Source organism: Saccopteryx bilineata, chromosome 12 (assembly GCF_036850765.1).
Source record: "Saccopteryx bilineata isolate mSacBil1 chromosome 12, mSacBil1_pri_phased_curated, whole genome shotgun sequence".
Taxonomy (NCBI): domain Eukaryota; kingdom Metazoa; phylum Chordata; class Mammalia; order Chiroptera; family Emballonuridae; genus Saccopteryx; species Saccopteryx bilineata.
In genome coordinates this window covers 6,355,522-6,381,303 of record NC_089501.1, presented here as the reverse complement: position 1 = coordinate 6,381,303, position 25,782 = coordinate 6,355,522, and the positions used below count along the sequence as shown (strand labels likewise).

General features: G+C 42.8%; 1 protein-coding gene across 1 annotated transcript in view; it reads left to right on the top strand.

The window, feature by feature from the left end:
- SLC22A16 (solute carrier family 22 member 16) overlaps positions 1-25,374 on the top strand; it is a 40,342-nt gene extending 14,968 nt beyond the window's left edge. Inside the window, exons 3-8 of the mRNA XM_066247854.1 lie at positions 2,397-2,514; positions 6,790-7,309; positions 11,153-11,280; positions 13,977-14,086; positions 15,328-15,427; positions 24,997-25,374. Coding sequence (XP_066103951.1) covers positions 2,397-2,514; positions 6,790-7,309; positions 11,153-11,280; positions 13,977-14,086; positions 15,328-15,427; positions 24,997-25,125 — 1,105 coding nt within the window. The 3' untranslated portion in view covers positions 25,126-25,374. The remainder of the gene's footprint in view (positions 1-2,396; positions 2,515-6,789; positions 7,310-11,152; positions 11,281-13,976; positions 14,087-15,327; positions 15,428-24,996) is intronic.
- Positions 25,375-25,782: the final 408 nt, after the last annotated feature.

Genomic DNA, 25,782 nt, shown 5'->3' with positions numbered 1-25,782 from the left:
GAGCTTTGCTCAAACCAGATGAGCCCGTGCTCAAGCTGGCAACCTCAGGGTCTTGAACCTGGGTCCTCCGCATCCCAGTCTGACACTTATCCACTGCGCCACCGCCTGGTCAGGCAAGACTTGGATAGATATTTCTCTAACAAATATATACAAATGTCTAATAGCACATACAAAAAAATGCTCAACATCATTAATCGTTATGAAAATATAAATAAAAATCACAGCGGGATACCTCTGAACACTTACTAGGGTGGTGATAGTTAAAAGGACAGACAATAACAAGTGCTGTGGAGCATGTGGAGAAATTGGTACCCTCATACATTGCTGGTGGGATTGTAAAAACATTTTCTTAAAAAGATAAAACATAGGGTTATCATACAAGCCAGCAAAATTCTTCCTTGGTGTATACCCAAGAGAATTCAAAACACAAGATCACACAAAATCTTGTTCAGGAATGTTCATGGCAGCATTATTCATAATAATAAAAAAGTGAAACAATCCAAATGTCTATCAACTGATGAATAGATAAATGTGGTATATCCATACATTGGAATGTTAGTCGTAACAAAGACTGAAGTATGGATACATGCTACAACATGGTTGAACCTTGAAAACATAATACTAAGTGAATGAAGCCAGACACAAAAGGTCATGTATTGTGTGACTGTGTTTATATAAAATGTTCAGAATAGACAGCTGTGCAGAGACAGAAAGTAGGTAAGTGGTTGTCAAGGGCTGGAGGGAGCAGAGAGTAAGGAGTGACAGCTTCTGGGTGCAGTTTCTTTTTGGAGTGGTGAAAATGTCCTGGAATTAAATCCTGATGAGACTTGTACAACTCTGTGAATGCAGTAAAAACCACTGAATTATATCCTTCAAAAAGTTGATTTTTTGGCCCTGACTGGTTTGTTCAGCGGTAGAGCGTTGGCCCAGTGTGGGGAAGTTCCAGGTTTGACTCCTGGTCTGGGCACAAAGGAGAAGCACCCATCTGCTTTTCCACCCCTTCTCCTCTCACTTCTCTCTCTCTTTCTCTGCCTTCCCCTCCCACAGTCGTGGCTTTAATGGTTCAAGCAAAGTTGGCCCTGGGCATTGAGGATGGCTCCATGGCCTGACCTCAGGTGCTAAAATAGCTCAGTTACTGAGCAATGGAGCTGCAGCCAACTGGGCAGAACATCACTTCCTAGTGGGCTTGCTGGGTGGATCTTGGTCAGGGCACATGCAGGAGTCTGTCTCTGCTTCCCCTCCTCTCACTTAATTAAAAAAAAAAAAAGTTGATTTTTATGACATGTGAACTATATCTCAATTTTTTAAAAAGTTGTCAGGAATATAGATAGTTGCTTGTTTTTTTGACAAGTAAACCCCTTATTCTACCAGTAGAATGTAGTAAGATCTCTGTCTTCAAAGGGGTTTAGCAAGAGCTGCCTCACCCTTGGCAGCTCTTAGATCTATTAGATCAGTGGTCCCCAACCTTTTTTGGGCCACGGACCGGTTTAACGTCAGAAAATATTTTCACGGAGCTGCCTTTAGGGTGGGACGGATAAACATATCACGTGACCGAGACAAGCATCAGGAGTGAGTCTTAGACCAGTGGTCCCCAACTCCCGGGCCGCGGACTGTACCGGTCCGTGGGCCATTTGGTACCGGTCCGCAGAGAAAGAATAAATAACTTACATTATTTCCGTTTTATTTATATTTAAATCTGAATGATGTTTTATTTTTTAAAAATGACTAGATTCCCTCTGTTACACCCATCTAAGACTCACTCTTGACGCTTGCTTGGTCACATGATGCATTTATCCGTCCCACCCTAAAGGCCAGTTGTGAAAATATTTTCTGACATTAAACTGGTCCATGGCCCAAAAAAGGTTGGAGACCACTGTCTTACATGGATGTAACAGAGGGAATCTGGTCATTTTTTAAAAATAAAACATCATTCAGACTTAAATATAAATAAAATGGAAATAAAGTAAGTTATTTATTCTTTCTCTGCGGACCGATACCAAATGGCCCACAGACCGGTACCGGTACGCGGCCCAGGAGTTAGGGACCACTGTGTTAGATGATCTGACAGATCAGAGAGTGGGAGTCCTGGGAGGGAAAGGACAAATTCTCCTTCCTCTTCCCCGAAATCCTGGATTAGGAGGTCTTCTGGGCAGTCACACAGAGTGATCATATATGTATATTAGCGACTTAGGTAGAGGCCTCTCCACGGAAAGAATGGCCTCTTTAAGAAATCAGGTGTTTACTCGTAATTCACCCAAAATGAATGAATAACAATCAGGTACATAAGCTATTAAAAATATAGGCAACACTCATCTCTCATGACTTGGAGTGGTTGTTTAAACTGTTATAATTATATTTATACTTTGCTTCTCCCACTGTTGGCTTTTCTTTTTCAGGGTAGGCAGACGGCTTGTCTTGTGGTCCACAAGCCTCGGCATGTATTTGTTTGGCATAGGAGCGGCGTTCACATTGGATTACTACAGCTTCATGCTTGCACGCTTTCTTCTTGCTATTGTAAGTTGTGTTTTTTAACCTCTTTAGTTCTACTGCAATATTTTCACATTAAACCTTAATTCTTTTAGATGTGCTTATTTAGAATCTAGGGCGAGAGATCAAGGATTAATCTTTGTTCCCTCCCTTGCAGAAGTTTTTCTGTGGAATATTAAAGCCCTCTGTTGAGAATGGAACTCATTAAAATAAAAAATTGTTGCTTACTAGGTGGAAACTCTTTGTTTGACTGTATGCCTGGCACATGATCCGCATTCCACAATTACCAAGGCATTATTTTATTTCTGAGCAATTAATTATATTGGTCTAGTCAGGCCCTGAATGTATAAGCCAAAGAAACGGTAAGGTTTATTGGTAAGAAAGTCATCTGTGTACTGTGCTTTAAGAATGAAAACAGGAAGGCATTAGGCCTGTATGTTATGTGAAACCAGGGGGTATGGAGGAAAGGGCATGAGTTTAAATACAGTTTTGTCGTATATTGGCTTCTTAGCTGTGTGACTGTGGAAAAACATGTTATCCTGTTTGAGCCTTTGTTTCTAAACTGTAAACTGTAGAAAATAATACATGCTTCACAGAGTTGTTATCTAGGTTCAGTGAGATTAAAGTAAACATCTGTAATAGAGCACCTGGCAAGGAGTAGGCACTCCGTGCAATGCGTACTGTTACTGGAAGTGGGCCACTGAGTGGGGACGTTGCTTCCACACATGGTGAGGCTTTCAGACAGGTTCCAAGTTAGCAAAGAGCAGCAGCAGTGTTGCTGTTTGAAGGTCACTGATCAAGGATAGTGGAGTAAAGGTTTTACCTGCAGGAATAGCTTGTATTCTTGCTGAGCACAGAGAGGGCATGCATCCCCTCACTCCAAGATGGATGAAACTAACATCTGCAGGGCTTCAAAAGATTATAATTCAAATATTAAAGGATTAAGAGAGGCCTTTGGGGAAATTGGTGGTTCTCAAAAATAATTTTGAGAAGGTTAACCTCCTGATTTATGTTATAAAAGTCAAATGTGATATAATTTTGTAGAAAAAACTAATTCTTTCACCCCAGAAATCTTATCATATGATTCATTATTTTCATATTCTAAGAATGATCACATACAGTATTGCTATTATATGCTAAATTTATTTAAAGATAGAACTGTTTTCAAAATAAAGCTTTTCCCTCATTTTTTTTATTGGTAAGAGGCACATAACATAAAATTTGCCATCTCAACTTTTTATTTTTAATTTATTTTATTATTATTATTTATTTATTTTTTTAGTGAGAGACAGCTAAGAAAGGAAGGGGAAGAGAGAGATGAAAAGGATTGACTGTAGTTGCTTTACTTTAGTTTTTCGTGTGTGTGATAGAGACAGACCGACAGATAGTAAGGGAGAGAGGTGAGAAGCATCAACTCATAATTGTGGCACTTTAGTTGTTCATTGATTGCTTTCTCATACGTGCCTTGACTAGGGGACTCCATCTGAGCTAGTGACACCTTGCTCAAGCCAGCAATCTTGGGCTCAAACCAGAGACCTTGGTCTCCAGCCATGTATGATGATCCCATGCTCAAGCTGGCCACCTTGGGTTTCGAACCCAGGTCCTCAGCATCCCAGGTTGATACTCTATCTACTGCATCACCACCTGGTCAGGCACTTTAGCTATTTTATTGATTGCTTCTCATACATGCCTTGACTGGGGAGCTCAAGCTGAAACAGTGACCTCTCTCAAACTAGTGACCTTAGGCTCAAGCCAGCAACCATGGGATCATGTTGATGATCTTGCAGTTAAGCCAGGGACCCCATGCTCAAGCTGGGAAGCCCATGCTTAAGCCAGTGAGCCTGTGCCCTAGCCAGCGACCTTGGGGTTTTGAACCTGGGCCCTCAGCAGCCCAAGCTGATGCTCAATCCACTGCAACACTACTGGTCAGGCACCATCTAACTTCTTAAGTGTATAGTGCATTGATGTTAGGTACATTCACATTGTTATGCAACCATCACCATCATTCATCTCCAGAATATTTTTCATCTTGCAAAACTGAGATTCTGTACCTATTAAACAATAACTCCCCATTTTTCCTACCTACCATAGTTCCTAGCAATGACCATTCTATTTTCTCTTTCTATGAATTTGACTACTCTAGGTACCTCATATAAATGGAATCATACAGTCTTTGTCTTTTTGTGACTGACTTATTTCACTTAGCATAATGTCTTCAAAGTTTATTCATGTTGTAGCATATGTCAGAATATTTTTCTTCTTTTGCCATGAACAGTGCGGCTAGTAATTCTAGGTCCTGAGTGGGAACAGTGCAGAATTAAGAAAAAAGGCTTAAAGAGAAAAGGGATGGGCTTGGGAGGCCTCTGCGATGCCTTTTGCTTGTCAGAAAGAGAGAGCCCCCGGTCTGCTTTATTATATAGTATAGAGAATTAAACCCTTTAAGCCATATGCAAATAAGGAAGTCTCTGATACAAAGCCACTTATCTGAGACATAAACAGGAATCCTCATAAGAGTGCATCACCCCCCACCATGCAACAGTCAAGGGCGTGGGGAAAAGCTTAGTCTTAAAAAGGGTGTTAAGAAGATCTTAGTATTAGAAGAATGTTTGAGAAGATCTTAGTATTAGAAGGGTGTTGAAAAGATCTTAGTCTTAAAAGGGTGGGAAAGAGCTTAGTCTTAAACTAAGCCCTAGGCTATAAGGACTTTGTCAACTTATAGCCTGTCTCCCACACTCTTTCCTTTTTCAAGGCTGAATAATATTCCATTGTAAGTATAAATATATACCACATTTTGCTTATTTGTTCATCTGTCTATGGATATTTGGGCTGTTTCCACATTTTAGCTACTGTGAATCAGTGTATTATGAACAGGGATGTACAAATATCTCTTTGAAACATTGCTTTCAATTATTTTTGGTATATACCCAAAGTAGCATTGCTGGATCATATGGTAATTTTATTTTTAATTTTTTGAGGAATTCTCATACTATTTTCCTTAGTGGCTACACCATTTTACATTTTCACCAACAGTGTACAAGGGCTCCAATTTCTCCACATGCTTGCCAACATATTATTTTTTTACAGTAGCCATCTTTATTTATTTATTTATTTATTTATTTATTTATTTATTTATTTTGTATTTTTCTGAAGCTGGAAACGGGGAGATACAGTCAGACAGACTCCCGCATGCGCCCAACCGGGATCCACCTGGCACGCCCACCAGGGGGCGATGCTCTGCCCACCAGGGGGCGATGCCCTGCCCCTCTGGGGCGTCGCTCTGTTGTGACCAGAGCCACTCTAGCGCCTGGGGCAGAGGCCAAGGAGCCATCCCCAGCGCCCGGGGCCATCTTTGCTCCAATGGAGCTTCGGCTGCGGGAGGGGAAGAGAGAGACAGAGAGGAAGGAGAGGGGGAGGGGTGGAGAAGCAGATGGGCATTTCTCCTGTGTGCCCTGGCCGGGAATCGAACCTGGGACTTCTGCATGCCAGGCCGACGCTCTACCACTGAACCAACCGGCCAGGACCTACAGTAGCCATCTTAATGGCTATGAGATGGTACCTCGTTGTGATTTTAATTTGCATTTCTCTAATGATTAGATATGTCAAGCATCTTTTCATGTATATATTGGTCATTTGAATATCATCTTTAAAGAAATCCAAGGTTTTTGCTTGCTCTCTTTGGATTATATAATTGTTGAGTTTTAGAAGTTCTCTATATATTTTGGATAGTTTTCTCTTATTAGATATATGGTTTGCAAATGTCTCATTCTGTAGGTTGCCTTTTCATTCTGGTGATAGTGTCCTTTATTGTACAGAAGTTTTAATTTTTCATGGAAGTCCAATATGTCTGTTTTACCTTTGTTGCCTGTCCAAATGAAGTCTTGGTCAAATCTTTGTTCTTTCCACTAGTTACTATAATTTTTTGCTCCTGTTTAAGATTTAGTATTTAATAATAAGGACCTCTTACATGTAGATAAATTGATATGTACACTTACAAGGAACTGAGAAATAAATTCAGAGTATAAAGGAATATTTAAGTGAAACAAAAGGTAGTGTCTAATATTATACGTAACCTCTCAAGTTTTGCCATTCAGGGTGGAGAAGGTGGAGGAAGATGGAAGGACCCATTTAAAAATGAGGGATGGATCAGAGTAAATGCTCGTTTATAAATGCAGTATGGGTTCTGAAAACAATTCTTTGTCATTTCTTTCTTGCCTACATGTAATTTGCAGAGAGATCAGACCCCTCAGGAGCCATAAAAGTGACCTTAAATCTGAACCACCCTCCCCCTTTTGTTTGTTTCAGGTTGCAAGTGGTTATCTTGTGGTGGTGTTTGTCTATGTGACAGAATTTACTGGCATGAATGTTCGGACGTGGGCATCTATCCAAATTCATTCCTTTTTTGCTATTGGAACAATGGTGGTGGCATTGACAGGCTACTTCGTCAGGACCTGGTGGATCTATCAGCTAATCCTCTCCACAGTGACTGTCCCCTTTGTCTTTTTCTGTTGGATGCTCCCGGAGACACCTTTTTGGCTTCTCTCAGAGGGAAGACATGAAGAAGCTCAAACAGTAGTTGATACGATGGCCAAGTGGAATAAGGCAGGCACCTGTAAACTGTCAGAATTTTTATCACTGGATCCTGTTAAGAAGCCTTCTCAATTTCAGGGGCAAAACCCATCAGCTCTGTTTTATAATTGGAATATTGGAACAAGGACACTTATTGTCTGGCTGATTTGGTTCACAGGGTGTTTGGGATTCTATTCCTTCTCCTTCAATTCTGTTAATTTAGGAGGCAATGAATACTTAAACCTCTTTCTCATGGGTAAGTAGTTAAGTTATATTTAGGTATAACAATGAAATGAAATTTCTGCCGTGTTTTTACTGTTTTTGTTTTTTCCTACCAGGAGCTATACTGTCACCTACAGGCTTATGGTCTTCTGTAGTGTTATTATACTGCAACACATGTATATACATATTTCCTTTTTTAAAAATGCAAACAGAAGAATTTAGTCCCTTCTTTCTTTTCCTGCCTCTTTGTCTTGCTGGCTTCCTTCCTTTAAGCCTGTCCCATCTGAGACCTCTTTTTAGGGGGGCCTGCTCCGGCGCTGGGCGTAGCGTCTTTCAGGTCTCTGTCCGTGCATTCCCACACAGATGTGCGTACCCTTGCGTATTTTGAGAGAAGTGAGATCATTCACTGCATATAACTCTTTGTACATTGTTTTCCTTTCAAAATATACTATGTCTTGGAGAGCTCCTGGTCTCTTTCTTTAAATGTTCTTTAAAAATTTTAGTCAGTAAAAGAACTTAAGTACATGTGGCTATCACTGAGGTTGTTGTGGTTGTTCCATTTTAGTAGCAGGTCAAGATTGGTTTCAGATATTGCTGTGATAGCTTGAGGTGTGACTTCTAGAATAAACCAAATTAACGCCAAACATGAGAGAAATAGAAATCTATCTGCATTTGTTCTTTTGTTTCTTAACTCCTGGTCATTTCCATGTAGGCAGCTGTGTTTGATATTATTCTAAGAAAATCTTGCTTTAAGATTTTTTTTTTTTTTTTTGTATTTTTCTGAAGCTGGAAACGGGGAGAGACAGTCAGACAGACTCCCGCATGCGCCCGACCGGGATCCACCTGGCACGCCCACCAGGGGCGACGCTCTGCCCACCAGGGGGCGATGCTCTGCCCCTCCGGGGTGTCGCTCTGCTGCGACCAGAGCCACTCTAGAGCCTGGGGCAGAGGCCAAGGAGCCATCCCCAGCGCCCGGGCCATCTTTGCTCCAATGGAGCCTTGGCTGCAGGAGGGGAAGAGAGAGACAGAGAGGAAGGAGGGGGTGGGGGTGGAGAAGCAAATGGGCGCTTCTCCTATGTGCCCTGGCCGGGAATCGAACCGGGGTCCCCCTGCACGCCAGGCCGATGCTCTACCGCTGAGCCAACCAGCCAGGGCCGCTTTAAGATTTTTATACATAGACATTATTCCTTCTCATTAAAGTGCTCTGATGACACATCTATTTTTGTTTAGTAGAGCTCATTAGGAATTGCGAGAAAAGTCATTTTAAGAAAAACAAACAAACAAACATCCTTTGCTCTCCTTTTGAGCAAACCAACTAGTTTGTAGAAAGAGCCCATCTTTACTTCCTCCCTACTCTATGTGACAGTTGGAGAAATGAAACAGCGTTCCCAGAACAGAGCGCGATGGTGAGAATGAAGTGGGCACTGGGTGTGGTCTGGGGAAGCTGAGGAAAGCGAGTTTTAGGTCTTTATGGTATGGTTTCTGAATTTTGATGGAGATATAAATTCTTAAGAAACTGAGTAATCTCCTAACTGTAAAATTATTTCCAAGACAAATCTGCATGGTTTTATATTCTCTGCTGTCTTAGATGCTCATGCCCTTGTCCTTCCCAGTAGTCCTCTTGCTGACAGGTACTTTCATGCTGTGAGATTTTTGAACAAGTTTTCATCTCTTGAGACGGTTTGAGGTTCTTGGGAACTTCAGCTCCGGTTTTGTGCCACTTGCAGGTGATAAATAACCTTTGGGGTATGTACAGACAGTAATGGAATGGGGTCCAAGTGATTTGAGAGATATATTATAAAGTGAAGAAAGTAATGGCCTATTGTCCTAATCCCAGGGGTGGACCTCATTGCTTCCCAGGCATAGTCAAGCCAAAAATCTGACATAGTGTCACTGTGCTGAAGCCACAAACAATTCAAGGAGAACCAGCGGAGTCCACTTTCACTGTCACTTCAGCTGTTTCACAGTTGCTTCCCAGCTTTGCCAGTCTCCAGGAGGTTGTCTGGCAGCTTTGCACACAGTCCTGTACAGGGGGGAGTTCCAAGTCCGCCGTGGAGAGGGGCCTGGGCTCACCAAGACCTCACTTCCAGTCACTGAGCTGTCCCTTACTTATTTGGCTCAAATTATTTACTCATAGTTGTCAAGTAGGGATAATAATCCGGGCTTCTCGCATCAGGCTGTTCTGAAGATCACTGTCTTATTTGATCTTGAGAACTGCTTGATAAACGCTTAAGGAAAAAAATGTACAGCAACAGATGTGCCTACTAGCCTGACCTGAAACAGGAACTGGACGTCAGCGTCTGTGAAAGGGAAGCATTTCCTCCAGAGATCCTTATTTTTCACATTAGTGAGAAAGGGAGCGAGAGAGTAAGAGAGGCTGTCTCTCAAATGGGGCTCAGAATGTTGTTGTTATTCTTTTCTGCTTTTGTCCAAGTGAGTTTTTTTCTGAGCAGCTGCAACTCTGTTTAATATCTGATGTACTATTAAGAATGTTCACTCAGAAAATGTGCATCTGTCCCCTATGATGTGCTCCAGAACGTGTGAGAGATGTTTAGACCCAGACCTGCTGTGCCAGGTGCTTGTAAATTTTCTGTAGACAGACAGGTGCACACCACCTGTAAGGGCAGCGGCAGGCAGTGTCCTGAGAGAAGACAAGCTTCAGAGAGAGGAAGGAACAGAACTTCCAACTACAAGGACAATCTGGGTTGGCTCTTTTCCCAGAGGAGATTGTTGGGTTGATTCAGTTTTGCCGAGAGATCTTGCTTGCTTCCTGTTTGATTCTGGCTGATGGATAATAAAGGCCTTTTGTTCTGGCACTAAGATTTAAACTTTGGTTCTTCAAGGGAAGGACTTTTATGTCAATTATGGATCCAGCTCTTTAATTTTTGCTGTGGGGGAGTAAAAAGAGGTCCAAAACAAAGCCGCTGTTCTGTAGGTGATTCATGTTAGATTAAAAATGTTTACTTTTAGGTTTAAAATATATCAAGCAGTTATCATTAGTTTATATGTTTATGTTCTACTTTAGTTTCTCCCTCCCTCCCTCCCTCCCTCCCTCCCTCCCTCCCTCCCTCCCTCCTTCCTTCCTTCCTTCCTTCCTTCCTTTCTTCTTGATGAGAGGAGGGGAGATAGTAAGGCAGACTTTTGCATGCACCCTGACTGGGATGCATCCAGCAACCCCGTCTAGGGGCCAATGCTCCTGTACCAAGCTATTTTTTAGTACCTAAGGCTGATGCACTTGGACCAGCTGAGCTATCCTCAGCACCTGGGGCTAAGCTTGAACCACTGGAGCCACTGGCTGTGGGAAGGGAAGAAGAAGAGCAGGGGAAAGGGTTGAGGGGAGAGGAGTGAGGGGAGAAGCAGATGGTTGCTTCTCCTGTGTGCTCTGACTGGGAATCGAACCCGGGACATCTGTGCACTGGGATGACGCTCTATCCACTGAGTCACCGGCCAAGGCCTACTACTTTAGTTTCTGAGTGTAAAGTTACTGATACAAAAATTTCCCTCTACTTCTGTCAAACACAAGAAACCAAAGATCAGAAATTATCAATGTTGTTTACTAATTTTACTTATTTTTCATTCAACAGACCTGTCCTCCAGACACTACAGTGTCCTGGGAGCTTACAGCTTAATGGGGCAAGGTTTCTAAGACAGGTGATAAATGTTGATGGATTAAATAGCATTAGTGCATTTCACAGGAAACATCTTCCAGGGAGTTTAAAAGAGGTGGGGCTTGTTGCCTCGCAAGCAGTTGATAGTTCTTAGAGGTCCCTGGAAACAGACACTGCTGATTATTCTTTCTGTGGGATGGGTTATAGGTGAGGTCCCTTTGTACAGTTGGACATCATGGCTCACAGAGGGCCCTTTTGCTCCATGACAGGTGCAGTGGAAATTCCTGCCTACATTTTCGTGTGCTTGGGGATGAACTGTATGGGGAGAAGACTGGTTCTGTTCCTCTCCCTTATCACAAGTGCAGTTTTCTGTGGTGTGGTTATGGTGATCCCCCAGGTGAGTTATTTTACGTTTTATTTAGGGAATGGTTATTTATATTGTGACAGTTTAATGGGAGAATTATTAGCTTATTACAGTAAGGGTGAAGATCAATTCAGATATATGGACAGAGTGTATGTATAATATTTAACAATATGTTTTTTTAAAAATACCTTTATTTCTCTGTTATATAAATAGTACATACTCATTGTTGAAAATTTAATAAAAAAAGATATATGTATAAAAAGCCCATCATCACATTTCCCAGATATGGCCATGGCTGTATTTTGTAAACGCAGAGATCTTGAGTGAGGAAAGTAGGTACCTCCCAGCGATGATCATCTCAAACATTTATTCACTCATTTATTCATTCATCAAAGATCTGCTCAGTGCTGTTCTAGTTGCTGAAGACACCCAGAGAATCATTTTCTGTAAGTATAACAAAAACAGGACGAGGATCAGAGAATGGCTGTGTGTGATGAGGAGAATCAGTATACTTACTGTTCTGTCTTATCTAAGGTGGCTAAGGATGGTGTGCCTCTCAGAGACGGTGGTGTTTGGTCAGAAACATGAAGAAAGGAGGGAGCCGTGGAGACACTGGAAAGATATTATGTCTTATATTCAGGATTGATTCTATTTAAATAGCCTTGTTTTTCATTGTGGCAGATCATTAGTTGCCAATTCTAGTATACAAAAGTCCCCTGAGGAGCTTGCTTTTAAAAATGCAGGGTTGTTTTTGTTTTTTAGATTTTACTTATTGATTTTAGAGAGAGGATAGAGAGAGAGAAGGGGGTGAGGAGCAGGAAGCATCAACTCATAGTAGTTGCTTCTCATGCGTGCTTTAACTGGGCAAGCCCAGGGTTTTGAGGTTGCGACCTCAGCATTCCAGGTCGATGCTTTTATCAACTGCACTACCAGAGGTCAATCTAAAAATGCAGTTTCTTTGTGAGAAGCACAGCCATAAACTAATGGAACAAATTTCACATTCCCATATTTTGGCAAACATCATCCCCTAAAATACCTCAAGCATCCAGATGTGCTCTTCTCTTCCCCCTAAAATGATCTCAGAACCTGTATTTTCATTCTCTATTTGAAAAATATGGTCACTATAACAATATTTTTAAATACTTTATATAATTTTCTCCAGTGATTATGTAATTATTGAGCCATAGTGTCTCAATGGGTAGCATAAGGTGTTTTAAGTTTTGTATATTGTTTGACATTAAATTTAAGCTAACCAGTGACTTCCTTTATAGTGATACTTATCAGGGTTGGTAAATTAGATGTTTTATCTGACTGAAATTTCCAGGTGATTGATAAACAGCTGATATGAATGCAATAAAGTTACTCAGGAGGAGATCTCTGCCAGTGGAGGGAGCTTCGTCCATACCTGTTCTTGTTTAAGTAGTTTGCAGTGATATTAGTTGAGTTGATGGCAGCTGCCTTTGAGCTGGTAAAGATTTAGGGGAACCCCAGAAATCTTCAAGATCTATAGCGGTGAAGCCACAGCAGTAATGGGAGAACAAGACAGTGGCTGATGGGGATTTCCAGAACTCGAGCACTAACCCCTAATCACGACTTTCTCCCCTCTAATAACATTTCTCCCCAAACAGTAGAGCTAACACAAGAGCAATTTTTTCAAGTTACATTGATTTATTCAACATATATATTCTACAACAGTAATTAAGGTGACAAGGTGACACTAGTTGCTTTAATAGAGGCATCCCCAAATCTCAGTGACTTCATATAATGGATATTTATTTCTTGTTCATAGGAAGTCTGACGTGTGTGTACCTCCCTGGTTGGCAGCAAAGGGAGTGGTGAGGAGAGGGTGTTGGGGTCCATGGAGTCACTGGGGAGCTCAGGTAGACAGAGAAGCTGCCATCCTCAACACATGAACTCCAAGGTCACCTGGGTTTCAACATCCAGCTGGCAGATGAGGGGGAAGAAAAGTGAGCCACATTAGGGAAAGCAGAAACTTAAGTTGGAGGCATGGAAAGGTTTTGCTCTTGAGAAATGCATCAGCCAAATGTGGAGTGGAGCGGAGAGTCTGTACTAATAGTCCAGTTATTACTTTCAAATTATTTTCTGAAGATGATTTATAAGCCATGGGATTACTGCTGCAAAGGACACAATTTGTTTTTATAGCTCTTTGATTTATTCTGCTGGCTCACTTCCAGGAGTGGGTCAGTTACTGGTAGAACCAGCACGTCTGGGCATATCTTGTTCCAAAGTAGTCTTTCCAAGAGATGATCTTTTCTTTTTTGGTAATTTGAAATCTCCAAGGCTGGTGAAGAGGCACAGTAAAACATTCCTCTAAATCTCATAAAGAGCCTGACCTGTGGTGGTGCCGTGGGTAAAAGCGTTGACCTGGAACGCTGAGGTCGCTGGTTCAAAACCCCAGGCTCACCTGGTCAAGGCACATATGGGAGTTGATGCTTTCTGCTCCTCCCCCCTTCTCTCTCTCTCTGTCTCTCTTTCCCTCTGTTTCTTCTCTCTAAAAAATAAATTTTAAAAATCTAAATCTCATAAAGATGGAAAGCTGCTGCAGATCATGAGTAGAGTTTACAAAATAAATTTAACCAAAAATGAAACTCTTCATTGGTCTGAAAAAATACTGGAGGATAGAAAGTGTTAAGTAATAATTTTTAATTTTATATTTTTCTTTAAAAATATTACTTATGATGGTCTATTTTGCTAATATTTCTTTTCAGAATCAACATGTTTGGCGTGTAGTGGCAACTATGGCTGGAAAATTTGCCATCGGATCAGTGTTTGGCCTCATTTACCTTTACACAGCAGAATTGTATCCAACCGTGGTGAGGTCAGAATTGTTTTTAGGTTGTTTTCCTATTATCTTCCACTTACATATCATTTTATTATCTTTGGCATCCAAGTCTAAATGCTTTCTTTTCATAGACATTATTGGAGCTCTGAGATGTGAGGAAGTTACATGATCCTAATCTGAGGCTTTGTCTGTATTAGCAAGAATAGTAGAGAAATTGTTTTGAAATAACACTGTTATCTTAAAAATATTTTATTATTATTATTTATTTTTTTAGTGAGAGAGAGAGAAAGAGAGAGAAGAGCAGACAGATAGGAAAGGAGAGAGATGAGAAGCATCAAAGCATAGTTGTAGCACTTTAGTTGTTCATTGATTGCTTCTCATATGTGCCTTGACTGGGGAGGCTCCAACCAAGCCTAAGACCCTTTGCTCAAGCCAGCGACCTTGGGCTCAAGCCAGTGACTATGGGGTCATGCCTGTGATTCTATACTCAAGCATGTTCAAGCTGGCAACCTCGAGGATTTGAACCTGGGTCCTCAGCATCCCAGGCCGATGCTCTATCCACTGTGCCACTGCCTCATCAAGCTAAGGTTTCTTTAAATACCTTTTAATGAAAAGCACATTGAGATGTTGCTTGACTTTGAAAAAATAAAATGTTCCAGCCTGACTAGGTGGCAGTGCAGTGGATAGAGAATTAGCTTGGGATGTTGAAGGCCCAAATTTGAAACCCGAGTTCTTCGACTTGAGTGTGGGCTCACTGGCTTGAGCGTACGATCATAGACATGATCCCAAGGTCGCTGGCTTGAGCCCAAAGGTTGCTGGCTTAAGTAAGGAGTCACTGACTCGGCTACAGTCCCCCAGTCAAAGCACATATGAGAAAGCAATCAATGAACAACTAAGGAACTACAACAAAGAATTGAAGTTTCTCATCTCTCTCCTTTCCTGTCTGTCTGTCCCTGTCTGTTTGTCTCATTCTTGCTAAAATAAATAATAAATAAAAAAAATGTTCCATAGATATAAATCTTTTGTCCTCCCAAACTCCCACTCCCTATCCAAAACAAATTCTTGCTATGGAAGATTTATGTTATCCTCAGTATACATGAGTGCCTCATGTATAGATCAAGAATGATTCTTAAAAATTAAAGTGAAATTATTTCCCAGTATATGAAGCCAAGCTCGAGTTATATTATAGTTGCTCCATCCCTCTGTGTCATCTACTATATGTTCTACTCGCCTTCCATTCTGGCTGCTGCCTGTCTTCATTCTCCTCTTGTTTACAGGACGCGGGCCATGGGAAGTGGCAGCATGGTGTCCCGTGCAGGAAGTATCGTAGCGCCGATCAGTCTTTACTTCTCCAGCATTTGGATCTTCATTCCCCAGGTGTTTCATCAATTTCTAGAGCCTTACTGAGCTAGTAGAGAGGCAGACCAGATAATTGTCTTCTATATTTTTATTTATTGGGAGCAAATATAGTTCAGTGACGGGGGTTTGTAGAAACCTTATTAATAGCTCACCAGTCGGGAAGTAGGGTGGTAGCTTCTGTTTTCTTGTTGGCTGATTGCCTTCCATCCACTGTACATTACAACTCTGTCTGCCAGAGGAGGGCCTCTCCTCCCCCAGATCCTGAAACTGGTTCACACAGGGAGAGAATTCCAGCCTCTGTGGTCTCTCAGTGCCTCTGCCTCCATCACCTGGCCCAGCCCAGCCTGTGCTCCTCCTCCTGGACACGCAGGCTGCCCCCACTGAGCCTCCCCACTGTGTGCCTGCTATCCAGGGAGAGTTCTGAAGGCTGCCTGTTCCTTGAAACATTCAGTGGTGCTTGATGGAGAGGTTTGAGGATCTGTGGGTTTTAGATATAAAAAACTGTTCCTTTCTGGCTCTGGTAGTGTGAGCTTTTTGCTTGATTATGAAGAGTGAGAGCAGTTATGTTGGGCATGCAGATTTCCTCATGTGGGGCCGAGGGGTTGGGAAATTGTAGAGTACTGTTATATATTGCTGTTGGGCAAATAAGTTTATAAAATTTGTGTTATTTGGTTTTGCTCACTTTTATTGTTAAAAATGGCACTGCCCATGTGAATGGCCATTGCCCAGGTGATAGGGCTAATTGTCTTTCTGCTTAGGAAGGGGCTTGGTTATGCTAATGTGTGCTAGAGGAGGGACTTTCGTGCTGAAAAGTTTTAGAAGGAGTAGCTAAGAGGCCATTTTGGCGAGACCATGTTGTTGCAGGGAGAGAGGCCATGTGGTGGCAGAGAGGAAGCAAGCAAGATGGCGGGGAGCTGAAGGGGAACAGAGGTGGGAGTCTTTGAGTCTAGGAGAACTCAGATGAGTCAGTGGCTTTGGGAGCCCTGAATGGAAAAGGAAGTGTTTTCCCACTGTGTGTATTTCTCGCCTGCCGGGTGTGACCTAGGATTAAAGGTAATGGCCCACCAGTTGTTTCGTTACCATCTGTCCAAACCAAATTCGAACCTGCAAGAGCCAGGTGGCTGTGATGGCCATGGCTACTGGACTTACAACTGCTCACAAAATTTAGGGGATATTTTATTGCTTTATATTCATTTTGAAATATACCCTAATTTTTGTGAGCAGTATACTTGAATTTAGGAAGACTCTGGTCAGGGGGAAATGGGAGACTGGGAAGGGTGGGAGGAGGAGGGATTGGGACAGACGGGGTGTGGGGTGGGGGTGGCCCAAGGTATTCAGTGACTTTTGGGAGAGCCCCAGGTCTGCTGACCCTCTCCGTCCTCTTGAACTCTGCTGTAGCTTTCTCTAGGTTTTCCCTCTTGGTCTCCTTCATTGCTCCTTTTCCTGTTTATGATTGCCCCTTCAATATACTTCCTCCAAGCACCATCCTGGCAGTCTTCCCCAATCTCTATATGGATAGCCTTCCTAAATTCTGATTTATCTTGCAAACTGCAAACCTTTGTTTTCACCAGACTCATTGATTATTCTCCCTGAGTGTCTTACAACAAATTCACTGTTTCCCAAACTGAACTGGTTGGTAATTAAATTTCCTCCTCCTCTGTCTCCCACTTTGGATTAGGAGTCAGAGGCCTCCAGCATGACACTTGAACATCAGCTTTTTATTTGCCCTGTTCTTCTTTCCCCTTCTCCTCCCAATCCAGGACACTAAATCCTCACCTTCTCTCTCAAAATCTCCCCAGATGGTCTGTTTCCGGTTCAACTCCTCATCAACTTCCACCTCCCAGGCCTTTTCCCTGCACTCCACCCTCCACCCCAGAATAGCTTACTGAACCACAGCTCTGCTCCAGCAGCCCCCTCACCTTCAGAATAAAATCCAAACTGCCTGATCCAATTCAGGTCCTTTCCAGAGGGAACCCATCTAACCTAGTTTGTTTTGGTTCCTCCCACACCACCCCTCCTCTCCACACTCAGCCCCACCCACTGTCCTCCTGAACATCCCTGCTGTAGAGAGTGCTTCTCTCCCATCCCCCTTACCAAGCTTCCATGTATCTCTCTCTCTCTTTTTTAAGAGAATGTGAACAGTTTTACACAGGCATCCTGTAGCCATGAAAGTGATATTAAAACCGAGGAAACAGATAAGGCTAAGTGACAAAGTCAGGACCACTGCAGAAGAGGGAGGGAGAGGCTTCTGGGGTGCAAGCACTGTTTTGTGGGGGTGAGAAAGAGTGTGATGTGCTTGCTTTATAATACTTTTTTCTTTCTTTTTAAGACCTCAAGAACTAGATCTAACCAAAGGTCAATATTTTTTTAAGCTTTTATTTACTGATTTTGGAGAAAGGATATATAGAGAGAAAGGCAGGAGGAAGAGCAGGAAGCATCAACGAGTTGCTTCTTGTATATGCCTTGACTGGAGAAGCCCAGGGTTTTGAACTGGCGACCTCAGCATTCCAGGTCAAGTCTTTATCTATTGCACCACCATAGGTCAGGCTCATAATTCTCTTTCTTTCTTTCTTTCTTTCTTTCTTTCTTTCTTTCTTTCTTTCTTTCTTTCTCTCTCTCTCTCTCTCTCTCTCTCTCTTTCTTTCTTTCTTTCTTTCTTTCTTCTTCTTTTTAAGGTGAGAGGAGAGGAGATAGTGAGCCAGACTCCTACATGCACTCTGACCAGCATCCACTTGACAACCCCATCTGGGGCCAATGCTCAAGTACCAAGCTATTTTTTAGTGCCTGAGGCTGATGCACTCCAGCGGAGCTATCTTCAACACTTGGGGCCATGCTTAAACCAATTGAGCCACTGGCTGTGGGAGGGGAAGAGGGAAAGAAGGAGGAGAGGGAGTAAGGGAGAAGCAAATGGTTGCTTCTCCTGTGTGTCCTGACCAGGAATCAAACCTGGGATGTCCATATGCCAGGCTGATGCTCTATCCACTGAACCATTGGCCAGGGCAGTATTGTTTCTTAAAGTGCATTTGTGTGATGCTTTTTTTATACTTAAATCATATTTTATGATAGTTGTATAGATAGACAGACATAGACCTTTTTTCCTTTTTAAGAGGAAAATCCAAGAACTATTGAATATTAGGACTCAAACATCTCAGAAGCATGAACTCCATCGGGGACGAAGCCTTGAGGGGTTACCAGAACTACAAGATGAGTTAAGGCAGTGATTTCTTCGCAGTACTTCTATGAAGTCCATGGCCATTGACACAATGTGGTCCCTCTCATGGGGTCTTTCCAGGTTTCGTGGACAGCACCTGCCTCACCAGGCACTTCTGGATGAGGCTGTCCAGGAGCTTGTTTCCTGGTCCATCCTCACGCTCTGTCTCTGCCGGGTGACTGGTAGGAGGCTAGACACTGTAGGAGTTTAGAGGAGGCAATCTCTGTGTATTTTCTGGACACAGAGAAAACTGCATTTTGCCCAAAAGGCCATCCAGAACCAATGGCGCGCCCTTTCCCATGTTTGCATAGCATTTTGTGCGTGCCCCTTTCACAGCCCACAGTCACAAGCTGGCTTTATTAGTTATATGTATGTCTTTGTTTGCCCCCACCCCCCACCAGTTAAACTGTTGAACTCGTGCAGGATAGGATATTTTGTATCCCTACCACTGGGTCCAGCAAAGCTTTTCCCTCACCTTGTATTCTGCTCCTGTTTTTTTTTTTTTTTTCTTTGTTTTTTAAATTCAGTGAGAGGATGGGAGGCAGAGAGACAGACTCCTGCATGCACCTGACTAAGATCCACCTGGAGAGCCCACTAGGGGGCAATGCTTTGCCCATCTGGGGCATGTTTCATTGCTCAGCAACTGAGCTCTTCTTAGCACCTGAGTTGGAGCACCCAGGGCCAACTTGCTCCAATAGAGCCATGGCTGCAGGAGGGGAAGGGAGAGGAGAGAGAGAGAGAGGGGGAGAGAGAGAGAGAGAGAGAGAGAGAGAAAGAGAGAAAGAAGCAAGAGGAGGAAGGGTGGAGAAGTAAATGGGCGCTTCTCCTGTGTGCCCTGACTGAGAAGTGAACCCAGCACATCCACACACCGGGCCAATGCTCTACCACTGAGCCAACCAGCCAGGGCTTCCACTTATGTGTTTTTTATTTTATTTTATTAATTTTTTTAGCAAGAGAGAAAGAGACAGAAAGACAGACAGGGACAGACAGGCAGGAAGGGAGAGAGATGAGAAGCGCCAACTTGTAGCTGCAGCACTTTAGTGATTCATTAATTGCTTTCTCATATGTGCCTTGACCAAGGGGCACCAGATGAACCAGTGAACACTTGCTCAACCCAACAACCTTGGGCTCAAGCCAGTGACCTTGGGCTTCAAGCCAGAGACCTTTGGGCTCAAGCCAGCAACCATAGGGTCATGTCTATGATCCCATGCTCAAGCCAGCAACCCTGCACTCAAGCTGGTGAGCCTGTACTCAAGCTGGCAACCTCAGGCTTTTGAACCTGGCTCCTCAGTGTCCCAGGCTGATGTGCTATCTACTGTGCCACCACTTGGTCAGGCTCCACTCATGTTTTAATTTGCTTAATATTTTAAATCAAATAGGGCCCTGGCCGGTTTGGCTCAGTGGTAGAGCGTCGGCCTGGCGTGCAGAAGTCCTGGGTTCGATTCCCGGCCAGGGCACACAGGAGAAGCGCCCATCTGCTTCTCCACCCTCCCCTTCTCCTTCCTCTCTGTCTCTCTCTTCCCCTCCCACAGCCGAGGCTCCATTGGAGCAAAGATGGCCCGGGCGCTGGGGATGGCTCCTTGGCCTCTGCCCCAGGCGCTAGAGTGGCTCTGGTCACGACAGAGCGACGCCCCAGAGGGGCAGGGCATCGCCCCCTGGTGGGCATGCCAGGTGGATCCCGGTCGGGTGCATGCGGGAGTCTGTCTGACTGCCTTCCGGTTTCCAGCTTCAGAAAAATACAAAAAAAAAAAAAAAAATCAAATAGGCTGGCTTTTAAAATAATAACAGTGAAATCATAGGTGTTATACTGTTTAAACATTTTTCTGAAATTAACAGAATCTCACAAGTAATAAAATAAAGTGTTTGTTACTACCTAAAATCACCTTGCACACATAGGTGGGTATGCATCTGTTCTCTGGCCCTCCTTGGCTTGGCACAGGCACCTCTCTCACGTTCCAGAACAGGCAGTCAGCCGAGTTTGCTTAATTAGGGTATTGGAATGCCAGCCTTTGTCATAGGCTGAGTCTGAGGTGGAGCAATGACAGGCTGACTTGCAAAAGAAGGTGTTTTTGGAAGGACCAGTGCCCATTTTAGGGTATTGAATTTTCTAGAAGCACCTCCTTTGTGCTAGCACTTGACATTCCTCATTAAATAAATAAAGGATAAAAATGGGAAAGGGTTATTTTTGTTGTTGTTGTTTTGTTTTTTTAAACAATAAACTGAGGGGAGAAGAGGAGGGGTTTAAAGAGAAACAGAATATAAGGTGACAGAGGATGATTTGACTTTGGGTGGTGGGTATACAGCATAATCAACTGTCCAAATGATGTGGAGATGTTTTCTCTAAATCTATGTACTCTGGTTGACCAATATCACCCTGTTAAATTTAATTGTCTAAATAAATTAATTAATAATAAAAAATATCAATACAATAAGCTGAAACACAAAGAAGAGGGTGGATAAATCTATTAAAGCAAACTCTTATAAATTTACTAAAACCAAATAAAGATTCTTTTTAAGGACATCTGTAAGGGTCAGTTACAGACTAGTTAAAAGAGACTTTTTAATTTATATAACAGGTACTTAAATAGTCCTTGTTATGTGACAAGCTCTTTTTTAAGTGCTTTAGAAAAATTAATCTTCACAGAATACAGATACTGCTAATTGCTATCCCCATTTTATAGCTGGGGAGACTGATATTCAGAAAGTTGTTATTAGCTCAAGGTCACACAGCTTTAAGGTCACAGAGCTTGGATTTAAACCCAAATACCATGCCCTTCCTTTACCAGTTAAACCAACAAACAGTACAAAAAGGATTGCGAAGAAATAAGCTCCTCCCCCTCCTCCCTGACCCTTACTGCCCCAGTCCCCTTTCCCAAAATAGCTTCTGTCAGCAGGGTCTTGTGTGTGTTTGCAGAAATATTCTGTGAATGTACTTCCTTTGGAGATAACAGATGTCGTTTGTTTTTAGAGTAAGAAAATAGATTGTTCAGTTGCTCTTTAAGCGTATTTCTGGACGTCAGACGGCCTTGGAGCCAGCGTTTTCCTTTGGAGGAGTGGAAACGCTGATCTAGAAGATAAGCTTATATTTTCTCTTTCAAAAGGAAGTACATGAAAAATGTTCTGATGCTTTTATTATTAGCCATTATTTTCTAGTAATCCACAGAAAAGTGGACTCCTAATTCATCTCAGATTTGTATTCATCAGCGCGTTTGGCAGGAGTTCAGCGAGTGCTGGTTTTGGGCTAACCTCTCTCCAGCTGCTGCGGAGCAGGAGTGGAAGGAGCAGCCTCCGTCCTGAGAGACCCATCTGCTGGGAAGGCAGAGAGAGACAAGGGCTGTGGTGGGGAAGGGTGGGTTATGAGGTTCTAGGAGAGTACCACCAAATGGGGCCATGGCTAAAGGAGAGGCTTCCCCGGGGAGGGGGGCATTAATCTGTATCCGGAGGGGCCAGTAAGAGTTAGCCTGATGGAAAAGGGGAGAAAGAAAATCTAGGCAGAGGGAACAGAAAGACAGGCTTAGAGGAAAAGGAACCTGGCCAATTAGGATTGAGATGCAAGTATTGCTAATACTCAGGATGCGCTGCAGGAGTTAGGTGATAAGTCTGGAGAGATGGGCAAGGCTCTCAGAGGAGGTCAGAAAGGAAAAGCATTTGAGTTAAAAGTGGGTTTGAGAGGATAGGATGGAAAAGTTGTATCCACAGGACCTGTGATCTCTTGAATGTGGTGGAGGGGCAGCTGGAGGGATGTGAGAATGGTTCTCGGGTGTGGAAGGAACCCAGCAGCAGGAGCGGGGCTGAGGTGGGAAGGACAGTATGCGGTGCAGAATGAGTGCCTGCGGGACAGTGCAGAGGATGAGCCCTGGAGGCACAGGCCTTTCCCGTCTGGAGCTCAGGGGACAGCCCCCCCTGGAGGTACAAATTTGGGAGTCAGCTCATACGAAGGTGAGGAAAGAGTGAGGGAGACTGAAGAGCAGGACCTGGGGAACGTTTAAGGTGTGATGGAGGAAGAGTCCAGGGCAGAGATTGAGGCCCAGCAGCCAGGAGGAGAGGAAGGCAGGAGAAGACTGTGGCTGAGAAGCAGCAGCACAGGAACAGTGCACTGGGCCTGGGAAGAGCAGCTGCTGTGGGTAGCAGGAGTGGGCCGGCTGCTGAGGGCAAGACTGAAGGAGAGCGGGAGGGAATCAGTGAGGGCTGGGGCGGTGGTGGAGGGGGTTGGGGGATCTGGGAGGGGGTGGGTCAGAGGCTGGGGTGGTTGTGGGCCCAGGCAGACGGCCCATTTTGTTTTAAAAGATAACATTTATTGACTGCCCACTTTGGGCCAGGCATTGTTTTAAGTGCCTTACAAGTGTTATTTAATCTTTTCAGCAGTCTTTTGGGACAAAAGCACTACTATTAATTCCATTTTACAGATAAGGCACCTGAGGAGCAGAAAAGTTGAGTAGCTTGCCCAAGACCACACAGGTAGCAAGTTACCAGGCAGAGTGGGTTTGGAGATAAGAGGCTGGAAAGCTTTTATTTTTACTAGTCAGTGGCAAGGAAAAGGTAAAAAAATATGTGACAAAGAGAAGTCTGCTGGAAGGGGTGAGAGGCACTGGGACCTGACTAGGGTGAAAGGCTCCTGGTCATGGGAGGGGGACGTGGAGGGACCGTTGCTGGGATGTTTGTGGGTGGACGGAGCTGGCCGGGCTGGCACAGGAACAGGTCTTGAGTGAGAGGGGAGAATGGAGGGTTATGGATTTGTTTATCACCTGTTATTATTACTACCAAGCTAAAAAGAAAAATTCAGCTCTGTCTTAGATCTTCCATTTGATTCTATTTGTTGTTTCGACTCCTGGCCAGGAGAGTTTAAATAGAGAATAACAATTCAGTGTTTCTCAGACGCAGGGCTCATCTGGGATTCACACATCAGTGGCTGTGCCTGCTGTGTCTTGAAGCACCAAAAACCGCCTTTAAACATCCTTTAAAATGTCACTTTAAATCCCACTACTGCTTCTGTGCTTACTCATGAATTTCTAAGGATTAGATTATCAGCATTCTGCAAAACAAAATGAAAAGCGGACTTCCCAGGTCACGTCAGTTATAGACATGGCCTCACATCATGTCACAGTTGCTCAGAATGTTTCGTCTTTCTCAGAGGCTGTGACACTCCAAGTATGTAGATTTATCAGAAAAAACATGCCTTAAGTTATTTTTATGAGCTCTTCTCAGGCAGTACTTTTTGCTACAAGAATTTAAATTATGTAAGGAGGGAACACATTTTTACAGACTGTATAAAGATTTAGTTCTAAAATCCATCCAACATCTTCATAATGATCAATAGAGAATAGATATGTAGACTTTAATTTTTAATGTGATTTGCATTTTTTTAGGACAAACACCTGATGCTAGTCTAAAAGGCTGACTTTTATGTGTTAAAATCTGGAAAGTAAAGAAATAGTAAATTTTTATAGAAATCCAGATGACCCCCCCCCATTTAAAGCAACAATTATTTTCTATTGCGCTTGTTTTGTTTTCCCTTAAATTCTGTAGGTTTTGGTTCATCGAAATTCATTTGTGTATGCATGTATGTATTCATTCACTCCCCATCATATACTGAATGCTGATAGTATACTGGTTATTGGGGCAGGGACAGGGTTGATTAAGATAGTCCCTGACCGCGAAGTCCCAACCCAAGGCTCAGTTGCTGGGTTTCTCCACAAGACTCTGGAGTCTGAGAGAATGGGAGAGGAGCTCTTTCTTCCTCTGTGCAGTAGCTCCTAGGACAGTGCTTGCAAGAACAGTAATGTGGGCAGTAACTGGGATTTATGGAGTAGGTGCTCCACAGTGCTTAATGGATGAATTAATGGGTGATTAGGTTAAGTCTAGACAATGGGTTAAAGAACTCCTAGTTCAGCCTAAGTAACCAAAGGTCTCACTGTGGAATAAAAATGTCAACTGGTATATCAAATTCAATTCTATTTTTCTCTGAAAAAGATTCAGAATCATTCTCTAAAGCAGGGGTCGGGAACCTTTTTGTCTGAGAGAGCCACGAACGCCACATATTTTTAAATGTAATTCCATGAGAGCCATACAACAACCCATATATGTTACGCATTATCCAATAAAAATTTGGTGTTGTCCCGGAAGACAGCTGTGATTGGCTCTAGCCACCCGCAACCATGAACATGAGCGGTAGGAAATGAATGGATTATAATACATGAGAATGTTTTATATTTTTAACATTATTTTTTTTTATCAAAGATTTGTCTGCAAGCCAGATGCAGCCATCAAAAGAGCCACATCTGGCTTGCGAGCCATAGGTTCCCGACCCCTACTCTAAAGGGTATATTTATTTCTTGATGTGTCACTTATTACTATTTTTTTTTTAACTTCCTTCTAGTTGCTTGTTGGAATTTTGTGCTTTGTGAGTGGACTGCTAACACTGAAACTTCCAGAAACGCGCGGGAAGCCTCTGGTAAATACTTGGGAGGAGGCTACCAAACAGGATGAGCAAGAAGGTAGCAGTTGAGGCATATTATTACCCACAGCCAATAATACTGATGCTGGAAATAACAGAATTGATTCATTCAGGGCATTCCAGTCTTAGTGAATAAATGTGCTATATGTGTAGTCTAGCACCTGAAATATTGTTTACTTTAATGCCTTTGTATTAGAGAAATATTATTCTCATTTCCCACATGGCATTTATGTGTCTTTAAATTTTTTTGGTAAGTTTTAAAACAATTGTTTTGTAGAAGAAATAAAAACCAAAGAGAGAATGCTCATTATTTTTTTAGACTGATTTTTTTATTGTCGCAAAATATTTTTCCATGTTTGTTCTTCTATGTCATTGTTTCTCAACCTTTCCCACTCACTGCCTAAGGGTAAACCACATACTCCAGTCAGAGCCAGGGTCCCCCTCCTTCCACCAGGGACTGTCAACTGGGAAGAGAGGGCATGTAAGATGTGTTTCTTTCTTTCTTTTTATTTTCCACAATACAGGTATTTATTTATTTTTCAGTTACAATTGAGAGCATTATTTTATATAAGTTTCAGGTATACAGCAGAGTGGTTTGACATTTATATCCTTCACGAAGTATTCCCCTCAATTATTCTAATACCAACCTGACACCATATATAGCTATTACAACGTTATTGACTCTACTCCCTATGCTGTACTTTACAT